Below are 17,598 nucleotides of genomic sequence, written 5' to 3' on the forward strand. Positions count from 1 at the left end.
GCATTGTTTTCAATCTTTAATAGTTCATTGTTGTGATAATTACTTAGATGATGTTATAATATTGTTTCAGAACATTGAAAAAGTACTTATATGATGCATTAAGCATAGAGAGAAAATTTTAAATGTACTGTTACTGTTAATGTTCGGGTCAAAACTAAAAATGCGACGATATACATAACTAGTAATAAATTAAAGGACAAAACGTTACAAGTTCATAACTAAATTAAACTCTGAACCGAAATCGAGAGCGAAACATGATCACATAATAATCTTGTTTTCAAAATGTTAATCCAACATTGAAAAAGTACTTAAATGGTGCGTTGAACATAGAGAGAAAATTTTGTCTGTACTACTACTATCAATGTTCAGGTCAAAACTAAAATGCGACGATATACAAAACTAGTAATAAAGGACAAAACGTTACAAGTCCATAATAACTATATTAAACTCTGAACCGAAATGGAGAGCGAAAAATGATGATCACATGATGGAACAGGCATTAGGGTTATCATCACTAAACATGGAGATGAACCTTTCGGTGTCTGGGGTTGGATTAACAGCATGAGGAACATTTCGGACATAGCCAGATGGGGCCTTCTTGTCATAGGCACCAGCAACGTAAGGATAAGAAACCAAATCAACCTTAACATATGGCCAAAACTCTGCCCTCTTCCCTGTGCTTCTCACCTTCTCTAACACCCTCTTTGGCTCAACAAAACCTGTTACTATCAACCTGCTTTGCTTTCTGTTCACCTCCACTGTTTTCACTCCTGCTTTAATTCATCAATGGAGACAATATTTTTTTAAAAATTAATATGTGATCTATCTTTATTTTTAGTGAATGTGTTGTGACCGTGAGTTTTTCGCATCATTCAAAAAAAATATTAAATGATATATATATATATATATATATATATATATATATATATATATATATTATAGGCTAAACCATTTCTTCATGGGAAACTGTGAGACGGAACAGAAATGCACACAACTTACCACAGAAATGCACATACTAGATTGTGTGCACTCATGTTTGGAAAATTGCACATACTATAGTCTATGTGCATTCCTGTAGTAGACTGTGTGTATTAATGTCGTGTCTCAGTTTCATGGAAAGATCTCAGTTGATTATATATATATATATATATATATATATATATATATATATATATATATATATATATATATAAGGTGTAAATTTGACCATCTATAATAAAGGTGGATGATTCATATTAGTCTTCATTTTTTACCTTCAGCTATAAACAAAATGAAAAAACACCAACAGGGCATTTGGTTGGAAGGAATGAATTAACGGGGAAATAAATTGTGATTCAGTGGGAAAAGAATAAGGTGTGAATAAAGTAGGAATTCAAATTACTTCTTTGATAGGAAGGAATAGAATTATTGAGAATGAGAAGGGAAGAAGTGGTATAAAAACTAAAATATCCTTATGTAATAAAAATACTAATAATAATCAATGATTAAAAAAAAAAAGAGGTCTTTTTCTTCCTTTTTCTCTTTCCTTTCCCAATTGAATTACAATTCAGATGGGATGGTATGAATTGCAATTCAACAAAATGACGGAATTGCAATTCCCTCCAGCCAAGCACGTTAATTTAGATGGTCAAAGAATTGTGCTGTAATTTAAATTGTAACTACATTCAACCAAACCGTCCTAAATGCTAGATTGCTTTGTGTGCGAGGAGAGAATCAGGCTCTTTAAACTTAAAGGTGATGGATTCTTAAACCTAATAATACTAGATAGAGGCATAGAGCATAGGATCAACTTTAATTTAATTTTGGTTCATTTCCATAACTTTATTATATTAATTATTAGATTAGATGTTACAATCAATAATCACTTTGTACGTGTACGAGGTAAAAACCAAACTATTGAACTTAAATTTATAATGAGGTAGAGAGATGCGATGATACCTTTAAGGAGAGAAACAGCATTCTTCACCCTCCTCTCACAACCATCACAGTCCATTTTTACCTTGATCTCCACTGTCTGAATTAAATGACAACAGAATTATTATATAGTTTTAAAACATAAACAAAATATGTATTTTTAAGGCTACAAATAGTATTGTGTTATGGATATACATACATATATATACATATATACAAACACACACATGAACAAGCCTTACAGAAAAACAGTTATTTAACGACATAAATTTAACGACGATCTAATATAACCGCTGTTAAATAATTATTTTGTGACGATTATACTAACCGCTACTATTTAAATTTGAAATTTTAATTCATGACATATAAGCACGATTAATTCGTGGCGGTTTTCTTATAACTGTTGCTAAATAACAAAATAATCGCCCCTAAATGACTTTTTGGTGTAGTAAAGAAGAGATGGATATATGTTACCTGCAAGTTTTTGTGTTTGTTGCGGCTTTTGTTTGTGCTTATCTCAAACATGTCGAATAGATTATTAAGAAACCCCATTAATGTTGTCCCCTTTCTTTAGTTTGTTGTGTTATTGTGTGTTTTTGAGAGAGAGAGAGATAGGGAGCTTAGGAGAGTGAAGGGTGTTGGTGAGGAATTGGGGAATTAGACAGTACTCATTGTCTACCTCTATGGGCTGTCTATATATATAGAGATATATACATATATTAACAAATATTGTGTGCCTGGCATCAATGATTGATGGTTGTCAACAAAGCTATGGTTGAATGGAAGAAAATGACTTTCTTTATCTATTTTATTTTTGGTGTGACTCGGGATATTTATCGTCAAATACACTGACTAATCACATCGCTGAATTGTAAGTACTTTAAGAGTGAGACAGTTGACCTGGAGATTTAAGACGACTTTCTCTATTTACGGTACTTCATTAAATTAATATTTTTTTGAGTGACGAGGAAAATTCATAGCCCGCAAATCACATTAGGAAAATCCGTCCAAAAAATCTTGTGCAACGAGTTCAATCAAGAGTCCTCTCAATAAATATCAAACTCGTGACCTTGTGCAGTGGTAGAAAATGTTTCACACACTCAACTACTCATTTTTGACCATGGTTAAATTAAATTACATTAATATTGGCATATAAACCCCATGGCAAGAGCATGACCTAATAATATAAAATTTTACACTAGTAATTTAACTTAAGACTTCTTTCTCTATATAGTCAAATTACAATTCTTTTAAGTGACGAGAGAAACATGCAGTCATCATTTGAGAATACGTACAAGATAAATCATGTTCTTTTGTAATAGTAAATTGCGATGCTATTAAACTCTCTGGTCACTATTAAATTTTTATTACAAAATGAAGTTTTACATTATATTGTAATGGAATCATTGGTCTGACTTATGCTTGTTTGAATCACAAGAATAAAATAAAGTTTAATTTTATAAACGATTCTTTTTTCTTTTTTCATGTCTACTTTTTTTTCACCTTTCACTATAGTGGAATTTTGATTCCCATCCCATTACAACAACAAATAAATAAATAAATAAATGGACGTTTATTCTACATGACTTTTCAGATAATTGTTTTATCAGATCGAATGGTCCAAGGGTATTACAATCTTGTCCTGTGGCCTAATCAAAGCGCCTTGGATGAACTACTAATTAAGTTTACCTATTAGCTAACAGTTAATTTATCAAACACTTCTACAATCAACTAATATTATCGCTAGTTATACCATCTAATTAATCCAATTAGTTAACAACTATTTACCAAACAGAGCCAATGACTACGTATGGAATCTGAATAGTGAAGAACGCTTCTCGATAGCACTTTCTAGAAGAATATAATCATTTTTAATTTCATCATTTTCACTTTGAGTTAATTAATTATGGAGTTAATATCAATATAGTAATCGATTATAGTGATTTTACTCAATTTAGTCTTAAATGACTTTTTGTGTTCAATTTAGTCATCGACTTTGATGATTTTACACAATTTAGCCATTTGTTAAAAATTCTGTTAGTTAACTGTTAGAAATATGGTCCTAATGATAATTTCTCATCCTTCATCCCATTTGGGATGATTTATTCTTCCTCCTCTTATTAAAGATCGATACAGAAATGTAAATTTCCGTACCCAAATGTTTATTTATTTAGGCTTGAAGTTGATTTGATGATGAAAATCTCCATTTCTACGTGGAGAGGAATAAGAAGGGATCATACGGATGATAAATTACCATTAGGACCCTATTTCGAACAACCAACTAACAGAATTTTTAACAAATGACTAAATTGTGTAAAACCATCAAAGTCGATGAATAAATTAAACACACAAAAAAAAAGTCATTTAGAACTAAATTGAGCAAAATCATTATAGTCGAGAACTATATTGCGTATTAACTCATTAATTATGTATAGTATCACCAAAACTAAATGATAAAATTACATAGGGAGTTAAAGGAAAAGTCTCATTTCATCAAATTTGATCTTAATTAAGATAATGTGGAGACATGATTGAATCTTCGAGAAGTTGGAATCTGGGCGATGGAACGTACAGTCGCCGTCGAAGCTAGCGGAAATTAAAGTGAACGCTAAAGAATAAAGCTGAGAAGAATAAAGAGAGGAATGGATTATGGATAAGAGAATAAACTTATTATATGGCTATATTTAGAGACGTCTTAGAGCAAAAGATTAAACTAGATAAGGGGTGCAACACTTGGACGTATACTTCATAAGTATCATAACTCAAAAGTTATATGTACCAACAAAATAATACTAATAAATGTAAAGCGAAAGTTGTATTAGTTTAATGGACCTTAATTCTGCATTATGCTTATTTCTATCTAGTTGTCATATTCTTTTTTAAATCAATTAGTAATAAGTATATGTATATTAACCATTTAACAAATTCCTCCCTGATAAGTCACAACACCACGTCTCGAATCGAGCAGAAGTTAAATTTGGGTGACCTCGATGTCCACGTAGTTAACCCAATTAAAGCTGCAGTAGTGGATGCATGCAGCAATAATCATTCACACTACCAGGCCAGAAAGCAAGTTCATTCTCACCAAAAATTGCTGTCTTTTGTGAGCTATTCTCCTTTACGGCTTTACCTTTTCTTCTTCTCTTGCATGCATGCTCAAGTCTTTCACACTTGTTGACAACCACTTTTGGTTCAACAACTCAATATTGACTTAGCTGAAAATAGCAATCACTGTACATTTGTACTGGAGTTGGCCCATATTTTTCAGAGACTGATATTTTCAAGGTGTAATAATTGATTAATTACTTACTTTAAAAAAAAAAAATCAAAATCTGATGATCAAACAATCACTACATAACAGATCACATTAAACCAAAAAAATGGAGTTATTCAAGTATTTTTCAGCCTCAGCTAGCTGGGAAACTTTTGTTAATTATCTATTTATTTTCGATCAATTTCATTGCTTATTTTCTCTTGAGACGACCCCTCTCACATTGCTAAATATCAGTGTATCGAATGATTTTATAATGTGTCAATAGTACTTAGTACAATTGAATATACTATACTTGATTGTACTGGATATTGTCAACACTGGTGCCAATAGTTCCTAAGACAAATAGCATACAATATTTTAAGTATACTCAATGTTATGCCGTTATGGACATAGTAGAAAATTCCCAACATATCACTCAAATGGGATGTCAATTTTTTCCATCCCCAACGGAGATGAGGAAAATTCTTGGACAGTGACGGTGGGGATGGGAATGGGGATACCCCTTCCCACCCACCCCTTCCTCAATAATATAATTTTTAAAAAATATTATATATAGTACTCCGTATTTATTTTTTAGTTATTCCCAATTTGAAATTAAGTAATTAATCCTATTGTATTTTCATGTTAAAGTATTGAACATTTGGACTATTTGTAGTTTGTATTTGCTATTTTGATTGTTATTGAAAACTTGTTAAATGTTGATTGTTGAAGAACTATAGACTTTATTCCAATTTTTGAAATTAGGACTTAAGTATTCAATTTTTTTATTTAATTATTAAAAATTATTCTAATCTAACACTTTAACTATGGATTGACTAGGGACCGAAATTTCTCATCCCTGCCTTATTCCCCACAAGGACGAGGGTAGGAATTGGCGGAGACAAAGACAGGGTCGGGGTCATAGTGACGGGCAGTACTCCTAGCCCCGTTGTCATCCCTACATTCAATATCAATGGCTCATGACAGATTGAACAAAGATAGATTACAAACTCCATGTAATATATTGGATTCCACCTAGTTAAGGTTAAGGTATCCTTTCCACCATGATTGGGATTAAGGTTTAGCTGATGTATGTTAATGAAAGGGGAATCATTTGAGTGGAGAATTGATCATTCACAAGCTGAAATAACTCACCCATTGAAGGTCAGCAATAATGGATTCAATTCACTAATTCAGTTCACAATGTTACAGGAGAGAGAGAGAGAGAGAGAGAGTTGAATGATTAATTAAAAGGGCGCAACTGAACATTTCAATAAGTATAGATGAACACAGTGGGAGGGAGACTCTTCTTGTGGAAGGAATGGCTTCTCTCCTGGACCACAACCCAACCCAACCTGAAAAGAACTCAACTTTTGCCCTTTCAAGCAATATAAACAACACGGGTGTGGCCTTTCGCGAGAGAAGAATCTCCCGGAAAAGAATTGTATGTAGCAGAAGAAGGACCACGAAAAAATGTATCTCGATAGGGAGTGTTCCGAATCTGGCCATTATCGGGACGATCCAAAGGTAATTAGACGTTTGTTGTCGGTATTTGGTACCTTTCGTCGTCGTAGTCATCTGCATTGATTTGACTCCGATAGCGAGTCCTCGATGAGCTTGCTCACGGACGCTCCCAGTCGTTTTGCTTCGGGCCTTCCCGTCTTCAAAACGTTGACGTCGCCCCATTGCGAACAGGGATCCAACAGCAAGCTCTTCCGGCCCGTGCACCAGGCGCCGGGAGTGACACGGTTATGGCCCCGCTCGAGGATATTCTTGTCGATCATGTCCAGTACCGCGCCATCTTTCCCAAACTGCCTCGCGAAAGCAGCACCGCTTTGGACCATGTCCTCGTAGTCCGACGCGTTGAGGAAGTGCGGTTCCATCTTCGGCGGATTATCCCAGACAAAATATCTCAAGTCACCATTAACTGTCGTGTTCTTGAACTCTAAAGAATTGCAAATTACAGAGTGGAAATAGACTTCTTGTGACAAAACTGAATTCGTGAAATACATCAAAAGGGTTCTCGGGAGATTGTCCCAGCCGAAAATACAGAACTCAAGGAACGAACGGCTCAAAATAACCCACGGAGAGCCTGAAATGGAGATCTAAATCAATCTTCAAAAAGTCTGAAGCACTAATAATGTGCAGAGAAAAGAGTGTTACCTGTGAAAACTCTAAAAGACTCGGGCATCGGTCGTTTTTGAGTTGCATAAAAAATTTGCGTCCTCCTAGCCAAATAAATCCCTGGATCAACTACTACGGGCAAAACTCGTTGATCCCTACAATGGCATTCAATTCAGTAAAATATTTTATCACCGAAAAGTTTGGCACCTATATAATACGCATATTTCTAGAGTTTAGCTTTGCCTACTTTTTCCATCCAAGATCACTGGAGTGGTCAATGAAATTCAGATCTCTCCTAATATACGAGAAGACATTGGATAAATCTGAAATCAAAATCAAAAATCAACTTTAAATGTTAGTCAGAGTAAAATAAGCGAGAAAGAAATCAGTTAATAATACAATACAATGCATTCACAAATCACAAGCAAGACGGGCTAAGTTCCCAAAATTCATTAGAATTTAGAAGTGTTGGGTGATGCAGGAAATGTAGTTTCATATGACCTAACGGTAAATAAATGAGCATATGGGCACTAACGGTAAATAAATTTCTGTTATTTGGACATGAAGAAAAATGGAGGGAAAATAAAATGAGAAAATGAGGGCAAAAATAGAATGTTATTCTTCATTTTTCCTTTCCCTCTCCCATTTACTGTCACCTCACTTTCTAGGCATCCAAACACAACATAATGTGATTTCTGTATCTAAAATTCGTTTGTTTCTTTCCCCTTCTACAACAATGGGGATTGATCCAGACAGGGTAGACTAAAACTTGTATGGTTCTTTTCTGAATCTTGTAACTATGTAAAATATGCTTTTGTCACTCATACGACTAATGTTTGTCCTTTCTACCTAGAAGAGTTCTACAACTTCAAGATTCTTTGAATTTAAAGGTGAGCTATGAAGATTTTGTGAAAAGAAAATATAAAAATAAGAGTTATGCTAGTATGCTGCACACCCCTCCTAATTCCCCTCTTGAAGTGGCACTATCTAATTGGATTCTTTAGTGTTTGATTAAAAGTATGTGGGATCAGCCAATTCATGCCACCCAATGAATATAAGCCACATCATGAAGGGAAATTATTAGGGGACACTTAGGAAGGGAAAATAGCATTTTCCATAAAATAATACTATGTAGTTATTAATGTAGAAGCAATAATATCAATAACTGAGACATCAAGCTGACTAACAGAAACCCTTGAATTAACAGTTGATCTAGGAATACTCGGAGTAGCTATCCCGCTTGTGCTCAACTTTAGACAACTAGGATATATAGAGGAACTAATATTGCTCTAAGGCCAATGTTGAGCTTCCCTTTGTAATGTACTACTGTGATGTGGACTAACTAGATTTTTATGTTTAGTTTGGCAGTTCCTCTATACTTGGGGGCATCATTTCAAAATTGGTAACCTCAAGGTTACAAGTTCGACTCCAAGCGGGAGCAGCCTGTTGGCCTTCTTGCTTTGAGCTGGTTAGCTATGGGTAACCTAGACTGGTTTATCTCATTGTGATCCTTTGCTGGCTAGGGTCACAAGGCGAGGTTTACCCAGTGCACACCCTCGGGTAGTGGCTGTGGGTTTCCCTCGTCTCCCAAAAAAAAAAAAAGTGGTTAAGCGAATCAATGACCAAATACTACTAGATTTTGGTTTCTCTGGAAAGGTATCCTTCCCCATGACTTAGCTTCCACAAACAAATTCATCAAGAATCCTGCTACTTGTCCCGAAGGCAGGATCAGGGTACCCTGCTCTCTCCAATAAGCTCTTGCCGGACTTTCCCTGTCAGGCGGGATTTGTCCTGCCTGCAAGACAAGAGGCTTTTTTCCATTTGTCAACGAAGACAAAGAAAAAGGAACAAACTATTCATGGATCCTCTGACACCATGATCAAACTTAGAATCAATAATTGTTATCACATTAGACACGTATACAGACTAATGGCCATCCACACTCAGTATGGTCACAGGGTGGGTGTTAAAAGGGGAAACAAAAGTGCGTTGTTGCTAGAGATGGCATAATCCACCAAAGCACCAACATATTTCTGTTATAGATCTACATATACAAAAGAAAGAAAGCAAATACTCCATTAATTTACAGAACAGAACTATTGTTACTCTGAAGCCCAATAACATCATGTACAATCTACGTAATTATCCCTCTGGCTGAAAACTCAGAAACTAACATTCGTAACAACATTATTCGTAAGAAATGCTTATGCAAGATTCCTAAAAATGGATAGGAAATAAACTCTCACTAACTCATAGGATATTATACAGAGCGTAGTTCCAACTAATAAGCTCACAGGCAAGAGTGAAAATATTTCATACACGAGCAAGAATGATATCAGATGAACAAAAAAACTATTACACCGCATTAATACCCAATATTACATTTTATAAACTAAGTGTGTTTAACCAAAATGTTCACAACTGACAGACAATTGAGTATATCAAATTATCAACCAGGTAAATGCATCTTACTTTAATAGGCAGAAGATTCAATATCAGGTTATCCCGTGAAACAATACAAATATATATACATATATGGAAAAACTTGTAAATTTGGAAAATTAATATGCATGTTTCCACATATAGAATGCAAAGGACTTACTTCTTATTGTATATCTATTGAAACATATCAATCAAACGGCTATCATCTACAGCTTTATAAAGCAAGACAAAACTAACCAAAACACATCAAATTCAATGGCAAATTGGCAATACATACCATCTTGGCTAACCAGTGGATAATCCCGGGCACTAAGAGTGATAAACCAATCCCATCCACTATCCACCTTCAACAGAATGGCAGCAGCCCTGAGAATTGCTGCAATGTGTGTTGATCCCATATAAGTCGCGGGATCTGGCTTCCCAACCAAATCGACATTGCCAAAAGCCCGAATTGCGGGCACCGACTTTACAAGCACCCCCAGTTTCCTCCTCTCCTCCTCACTCCCCTCCACCCCAACGTGCAACAAGTATCTATTCCTCGGGTGATAAAGCGCTAACAATAACCTAAACATCCTCTCCCCCTCCCCCTTACCGCCCGAGATGTAGTAAGCAAAGGCCGGGGGATGCCCCGGACCACGGTTCACAATCGAGGCAAACGGCCTATCCGAGGAAAATGCATAGTATGATGAACTAAAACCAGTAATTGAGGACAATAATATGAGAACCGATATGAATGCAGCAGAGAAGAGTGCATAGAGCCATTTCTTCCCAGCTACTGAGTTCTTCATTGCCCTCCTATACAATATTGGGAACATTGAACCAGCATACATAAAATAGGGTTAAAATTTCTGATTAAAAAAAATGTCAAATTTTGGAAGATAATTCTAGGTTCTGGACACTAAAGAAGATCCGGGCTACCATTAAACACCAGAGATCACCAATTCTGAGCTGAAACTGAAAAGAACTTGCACTAAACAAACGAAAAAAAGAATCTTGGAGCTACTATTCAATAGAAAAAGGAAAATAAATAAATAAATCTCCCCTGAAATGGGTTTATTTGAATCTTGGATGACTGAAAATTTGAGCGGAGAATCAGCTGAGCTGTGGCTGGCAAATAGCAGCAAAGGTGAATCAGACCAGCTAGGCAGACAGTGGGGCGAATGTCAAGGACGTCTGAATCTGATGAGAGAGAAAGAAGGGAGAGAATGTCTTAGGGTTTGGGGCTCGAATGTTGGAACCTGGAAGGTAGATTTCGATGATGTTGGAGATGGAAAGGAGGATGTTTCAAACAACAAACTGTACAGCTTTTTCTCATTTTTGACCTAAGTAAAAGGTTAAAAGTTATTTTTTGTATCAAATATATGACATTTGGCTTCATTTTTCCCCCAAATTGGCATTTATATCTATAATATAACTAGCCTCTTGACTCTGGTACATATTAGGTGTGAAAATTCATGTCTAATATTAAAATATTGATAAATATAAATAATTAAAATGTCCCAGTCCGATAGAATATCCGAAAAGTAGAAATTGGTAAGACTTAATCTCAAATCATTATTCTCAAACTTCACCCATATAACCATTTGATCTGCCCATGTAGATATAGTTCAAGTTGTATATATGCAAATAATATATGTATTATATACACACGCCGACACACGTATTATTTACCATTCGTATAAATTTAGTTAAAATATAATTAATAATTAAATTAATTATATAATAATTTTACTAAAATGATCATTAAATTACCTTCTTAGACCACGTAAAAAGTGACCTTTCTATCACAGCAGAAGATCAGAAACAGTTGATCTTTATTTCAGGTATTTAACTTAGTATTTACTCTTACTTTTAACACTTAACCCCTAAATCAATGAAGTTGACTTGCTATTGTTTATATGTTTCAGACAAGCAAAAGGGGCTTCTACCTGCCTTTACAAGTGCTTTTCCAGGATGTACACACAGGTATTCAATGTTTTATGACTGTTTTAGGCTGTTTACGCTATTATTTTAAGGGTGTTTAAGGTTGTTTATGCAAGGTTTAAAGGGTTTCAAGTCTCTTTCTGATTTATGACTGTTTTAGGCTGTTTACGCTATTGTTTTAAGGGTGTGAGCATAAATATAATATGTGCAGTCCAACTATCAGCTTAGGCTTTGAGATGGATCACATGCTTCAATTTGGTATCAGAGCCATGCAAAAGATCATGGGTTCGAATCTCCGTGTCACCCACAAAAAGAGACTTCCACGTGTTGCTTGGTTGGAATCCACCGCCGCATACGTTGAGGGGGCGTGTGAGTATAAATATAATATGTGCAGTCCAACTATCAGCTTAGGCTTTTAGTTGGATGGAGCACATGATTCAATTTGTTTAAGGCTGTTTATGCAAGGTTTAAAGGGTTTCAAGTCTCTTTCTGATTTATGACTGTTTTAGGCTGTTTAGGCTATTGTTTTAAGGGTGTTTAAGGCTGTTTATGCTACTGTTCTAATACTGCATTTGAATACTGCCTTTAGGTTTTGTGTTAGGCATCTAGTTGGATGGAGCACATGATTCAATTTGTTTAAGGTTGTTTATGCAAGGTTTAAAGGGTTTCAAGTCTCTTTCTGATTTATGACTGTTTTAAGCTGTTTAGGCTATTGTTTTAAGGGTGTTTAAGGCTGTTTATGCTACTATTCTAATACTGCATTTGAATACTGCCTTTAGGTTTTGTGTTAGGCATCTACATGGAAACATGAAGCTTGCAGGCTTCAATGGAAAGTCAATTAAAGACAACCTCTGGGAAGCTGCTAGAGCTACTATTGTCAACCAGTTCAGAGCTTCCATGCTAAAGATGAAGAAATTGGATTTCAATGCTTATGCCTGGTTAATGGAGAAACATCCTTCTGAATGGTCCAGGTCACACTTTACAACTCATTCACACTGTGATATTTTAGTCAANTCAACCAGTTCAGAGCTTCCATGCTAAAGATGAAGAAATTGGATTTCAATGCTTATGCCTGGTTAATGGAGAAACATCCTTCTGAATGGTCCAGGTCACACTTTACAACTCATTCACACTGTGATATTTTAGTCAATAATATCTGTGAATCATTCAATGCTGTAATTTTAGAAGCTAGGGAGCAGCCAATACTATCTTGCCTTGAGACATTGAGAGCTAGGGAGCAGCCAATACTATCTTGCCTTGAGACATTGAGGAAAATCCTTATGACTAGGTTTTATGAGAGTAGACATACTGCAATGAAGTGGAGTCCACCTGTTTGCCCTAGGATAGCTAAAAAAATAGCTGTTAATGAAAAACATGCTGCTAGCTACATGGGCATCCAATGTGATGAATTTAGATTTGAGATTAGGGGGGTTTATTTCCAGCAATTTGAGCAGCATGAGGTGGATTTGGAAAGGCATAATTGTAGTTGTAGGAGTTGGGAGTTGAGTGGAATACCATGTAGGCATGCTATATGCGCTATATGGATCAAGAATGGCAAAGGGCCAGTTGTAGGGCCTTCAGGTTGGCCTGATGATGATAGGCAGCCACCTCTCCCACCTGTGTACACAGCAAAGCCTGGTAGGCCTCGCAAGTCGAGAAAAAGATCTGCAGGGGAAGACCACCATGTGATCATCAAGGATGGCCAGGTAAAAAATGTAATAAGTTTGTTTCTTATTTGAAATTCTGATTCTAATGTATTAATTGTTATGTCAGCATCTCAACCGTGTCCATGTCAAACTCCACTGTACTGTATGCAAAAAAGAAGGCCATAACCGTAGAAAGTGTCCACTTAACCCTACAGTGAGCAACAGACATGTACGATGTTTGTAATTAGTTTGTTTCCTATCTTCACAACTAGTTGTAACCTTATTACTTTTATGTAGAATAATCCAAGGAGGAAGTCCACTACTAAGAAACAAGGTCCAACTTGTAGTAGTGCATCCCAAGTTGATCCAAGTTCTAGTCATGCACCCCCGGTTGATCCAACTTCCAGTCAAGCACCCCCGGTTGATCCAAGTTCTAGTCAAGCACCCCCGGTTGATCAAACTTCTAGTCCAAGTGATGCACAGCCTGCTGGAATGGAGGATGATATTACAGACCAGATGTTAGCTGACTTGGATATAGATGCATTTGTGTCAAACTTGATTGATGGCAGTGGCATAGGTTCTGGACAGCAGCAGCAAGGTACGTGTATGTTTATGAGATTGCCATTAATCTTTCTGTTTATGAGAATGATATTGCATTGTCATATAATACTGTTGTTTACATTGGAAAATGAACAGCCCCACAGGTTCAGTGGAGATTTAGCATGTATACCGTAGGAGGCAGAGGAAGCAGTGGAGCCAATGATGGAAGTGCAATGACTCTAGATCACGAGCACCAAGGCCCTGAAGAAATTGAAGTGCATACCAATTCTACTCAACCACCTACAGATGGTGATGAGGATACTCAAGCTGAAAGGGATGATGACAATGCTAAAGAAAGACCAAATCCATGTCACAAAGCAAAGAAGATTAAAGTGATAAAAAATAAGCGTGTTGTCAATGGAAGGAAGTATGGAACTCGTGCTAGGTTTGCTGCATTGAAGGCAAAATTCCCACCAACTTCTGCTGATTCTCCCTTCAATGTTGACTAAATGTGACAATTTGTTTTGTTTTTTTGGCTAGTTTGGTTTCTAAGGCAAAAACAGTTCTTTTTTGAAGCCAAAACTCTTGAAGCTGCATTGACAGTTTGTTTTTGTAAATATGACTGAAGTCTGTTGTTTGTTTTTGTAATTAGCACAGTGCTAGGTTTGTAATTAGCAGTGCTAGGTTTTAACATGTTACCTAAACAATTTGATGACAGATACATGTGCCTTAAGTGAATGGAAATGGCCATTTCATCATTATTATGTGAGTTAATACCATTTCATTATATGACAATGTATGAATGGCATGCTGCTGCTAATTATGAACTACCAACTTCAAACACTTGAAACACTGAAATTCAGACATTGAAATCACAATTTCATTAACATAACAACTTCAAACATTGAACTAACAATTTCATTAACATAACAACTTCAAACATTGAACAAAATCAATGTTACACTTAATAGGACAACATCCTAGTATTCATTGGAGCTATAGTTTTTCCAAGATAAACAAACACACTTACAATACAAACTAACATTACAACCATTACTAGCAACCCTATATACATGTTTTTCTTGCCCTTTGATCGATTATCTTCAAGTAGCCCAGTCAAACGTTGAATTTCTTGCCCATTCTTGTTTATCCTCTTTAGCAAGCCAGGAATTATCATTTTTGATCTTGAACACATGGGAGGATCGAACCACTCGAAAAATGAACAATTTTTTAGCCCCTAACATAGTTTAAAAAATAAAAAACAATGATTTCAGTATCCATTTCAAAATTCAAAAAAAAATAAAAATACGTCCATAACTTAAAAATAACGCCAAGAAATTAAAAAAAACGCCCAGAATAACTTACCTTTTCGTTGGAGCATACCAAATACCTTCGCCCTGGATTTTGATTTGTCCACGAAGTAGAAATCTTGAGATTGTTTCCACAAATACATACCCGATCATTGGACTCTCCAGTATTGCGCCTTCGAGTTGAAGAACTTGATCCATATGAAGCCTCCATGGCCGAGAAGGAAGAACTTAGGGTTGTGAATTTGGGGAAATCTCTAAAACTACAGCTTATGATCGCGAATTAGGGGACAACGACGGTCTTATAACCTGACATAGATGTAAATGACAACTTTGCCCTCAATTTTCACGGCAGTTTGACACCGTTTGGGTGGTAGGACCACGGGTGGATATTTTTAAAATGACAGAGGACGATTCCTGGTCGTTTTAAACACGAGAGACCACCACTGGTATATCGCTAATACTCGGAGGACCAATGGAGGTATTAACTCTAAATAAAATCGACCTTAATTTAACAATCACTTTGACATTATGTTTAGGGTATAATTTAATAAGGGAACAACTCTCAACCAAATTAGTCAAATATTTAGTTTGATAACCATAACTTTTCAAACATGACTCTCAGTATGAAATGTTTGTTAGCGTTATTAGTTTGAACCAATCAACTGCATGTGGGACGGTGGAAAAAGTGGAAAAGTAACCGATTGCATGACGTTGTTGTTGTTGTTGTTATTAGGTCATCATCAATAGTGTGAGGTTTTTAAGAAGATTTTTCAGGTGTGATTAGGAAAGAAAAATGAGAATAGAGAGAGAAAAAAAAAAAGAAAAAAAATCAAAATCTGTACAAAAAAAAAAAAAAGGAATAAGGGCCAAATTGGCCACTGAACGTAACGCGATAGTGCAATCAGCCCACCCAACCTAAAAAATGTGCAATCACCCCACCCAACAGTCCAAATCCCTCCAATTTTACCTGGTAGCCGGTTTTCAACCCTTCTCCCGGTTGCCTAGTTGACCTGTAAGCTTACCTGGCATTTTATTTCATTTCTTTGACCTTTTCTTCCATCTGCTATTCTCCGCGCAAACATTCAGCGAGCTGCCTCAACCTATGGAATTATTTGTTTGATAATTCAATATTCGTCGGATCCCGTTGACTTGCCGGCGATTGAGTGAACTGCAAAGAATCGAGGAGAGACGTTGGCCTTGGGCTGGGACTACGGCGTCGCGCCACTCCTTAGAAGCGTCGATGTTTGTTTTCTGGTTATCCATCGATGTTTGTTTTCTGGAAACGAGAATAGGACGGGCGTGATTGAGAATCGTTGGCGGGCAGAGGTGACGCAAACAGAGGAGATTCTCCTTCTTCAGGCGGCGCCGAATCCAGGCATTGGTCGCTGCTACTTCCCCTCCGGCCGGCATTAATGAGGTTACCAGACTTCGGCGCTGGTTCGTCTGTTGGCGACGATGGCAGTGCGAGTTGGAATGGCAGGCGGCATTGTTGGCGTTGCGCAGAGGAGGGACGGCGGAGGCGAGGCTGGGGTTCTAAACACAACTTTCGACTTTCTTTGGGTTTTAAAGGATCTGGGTTTACTGTCCACTCCTACGCCCAGTTGGGGGCTGGTCGCACCCCATGGAGGAAGCGAATAGTTTCAGTTTCCGGCGCGGTGTCCGTGGCTCCATCTTCTTTTGTTAGTGTTCTTAATTTAGCTTTAATTTCTTTTTGTTTTTTTTTTGGTTTGTGAGGTTGTTCTGCTTCTTTGCCCCATGGGTGGTCGGATGTGTACCGGAGTTTGTTCGTTCTGTTTCTGTCTTTGTCTTGCATGCCATTGTAGTCGACCTTGAGCTTCTGATTTTCTTCTTGGCAGGGTAGGAGTGGCGAATGGGTAGTTCAATTAAATAGCAATAATTTCTTTTTTTATTATATATTTTTGTTTTCTTTTTGATATTTTAACTTTGTAATTGGTATGGGGTGAGTGTAAAGAGCCAAAGAGGAATAATGCAGGCAGAAAAATTAACCTACAGTTCTACAAAAGGTTATTGCCAGATGCGATGAGGTTGGAGAAGGAGAGAGTGGGAAGGGGTTTTAGAGATGGGAGGGATTAATGTTGGGGTTGTTAGATAGAAGCAATCTGGGAGTTGCATAGGTTATTTTGTTCCATCATGTTCATGTTCTGATTGTGTATTAGCTTTGGTTGTTGTCTAAACTCTAAAGAAGAAGAATAATAACAGAGGGAGAAAGAAGAAGACTAGAAAGGAAGAAAAAGTAAAGGAAACTAAATAAAATGCCATGTAAGCTTACAGGTCAGCTAGGCAACCGGGAGAAGGGTTGAAAACCGGCTACCAGGTAAAATTGGAGGGATTTGGACTGTTGGGTGGGGTAATTGCACGTTTTTTAGGTTGGGTGGACTGATTGCACTATCGCGTTACGTTCAGTGGCCAATTTGGCCCTTATTCC

The 17,598-nt window shown here is 36.6% G+C and overlaps 3 protein-coding genes across 4 annotated transcripts; all 3 read right to left on the reverse strand.

Moving 5' to 3' along the window:
- Nucleotides 1-219: 219 nt before the first annotated feature.
- Nucleotides 220-2,574, reverse strand: LOC116004886 (heavy metal-associated isoprenylated plant protein 20-like). Of its 2 annotated transcripts, none has more exons than XM_031245086.1 (3): nt 2,389-2,574; nt 1,939-2,014; nt 220-770 (listed from the first exon to the last, which is right to left on the reverse strand). In XM_031245086.1, the coding sequence occupies exons 1-3, from the start codon at nt 2,464-2,466 to the stop codon at nt 481-483; spliced, it is 444 nt and encodes a 147-aa protein (XP_031100946.1). In that variant the 5' UTR covers nt 2,467-2,574; the 3' UTR covers nt 220-480. The 2 variants fall into 2 exon arrangements, with proteins under 2 accessions (XP_031100946.1, XP_031100945.1); XM_031245085.1 differs by having other exon boundaries at nt 220-773.
- Nucleotides 2,575-6,293: 3,719 nt separating this feature from the next.
- Nucleotides 6,294-11,021, reverse strand: LOC116004680 (beta-glucuronosyltransferase GlcAT14A-like). Its single transcript, XM_031244827.1, has 4 exons — nt 10,011-11,021; nt 7,539-7,614; nt 7,331-7,446; nt 6,294-7,259 (listed from the first exon to the last, which is right to left on the reverse strand). Exons 1-4 carry the CDS (start codon nt 10,561-10,563, stop codon nt 6,742-6,744), a joined length of 1,263 nt encoding a protein of 420 aa, XP_031100687.1. The 5' UTR covers nt 10,564-11,021; the 3' UTR covers nt 6,294-6,741.
- A 3,693-nt stretch (nt 11,022-14,714) lies between these two features.
- On the reverse strand, nt 14,715-15,363 carry LOC116004724. Its single transcript, XM_031244882.1, has 3 exons — nt 15,208-15,363; nt 14,886-15,079; nt 14,715-14,775 (listed from the first exon to the last, which is right to left on the reverse strand). Exons 1-3 carry the CDS (start codon nt 15,361-15,363, stop codon nt 14,715-14,717), a joined length of 411 nt encoding a protein of 136 aa, XP_031100742.1.
- Nucleotides 15,364-17,598: the final 2,235 nt, after the last annotated feature.

This window comes from Ipomoea triloba, chromosome 14 (assembly GCF_003576645.1).
Source record: "Ipomoea triloba cultivar NCNSP0323 chromosome 14, ASM357664v1".
NCBI lineage: Eukaryota > Viridiplantae > Streptophyta > Magnoliopsida > Solanales > Convolvulaceae > Ipomoea > Ipomoea triloba.

Coding starts and splice junctions, on each gene's coding strand:
- LOC116004886 (XM_031245085.1), bottom strand. CDS start 2,466: ATGGGGTTTCTTAATAATCTATTCGACATGTTTGAGATAAGCACAAAC. Junction 2,015..2,388: donor ACAAACACAAAAACTTGCAG/GTAACATATATC, acceptor CATTTAATTCAG/ACAGTGGAGATCAAGGTAAA. Junction 774..1,938: donor TGCTGTTTCTCTCCTTAAAG/GTATCATCGCAT, acceptor GATGAATTAAAG/CAGGAGTGAAAACAGTGGAG.
- LOC116004680 (XM_031244827.1), bottom strand. CDS start 10,563: ATGTATGCTGGTTCAATGTTCCCAATATTGTATAGGAGGGCAATGAAG. Junction 7,447..7,538: donor AGTGATCTTGGATGGAAAAA/GTAGGCAAAGCT, acceptor ATGCCATTGTAG/GGATCAACGAGTTTTGCCCG. Junction 7,260..7,330: donor GTCTTTTAGAGTTTTCACAG/GTAACACTCTTT, acceptor TCTCCATTTCAG/GCTCTCCGTGGGTTATTTTG.
- LOC116004724 (XM_031244882.1), bottom strand. CDS start 15,363: ATGGAGGCTTCATATGGATCAAGTTCTTCAACTCGAAGGCGCAATACT. Junction 15,080..15,207: donor TGGTATGCTCCAACGAAAAG/GTAAGTTATTCT, acceptor AAACTATGTTAG/GGGCTAAAAAATTGTTCATT. Junction 14,776..14,885: donor TTGCTAGTAATGGTTGTAAT/GTTAGTTTGTAT, acceptor CAATGTTTGAAG/TTGTTATGTTAATGAAATTG.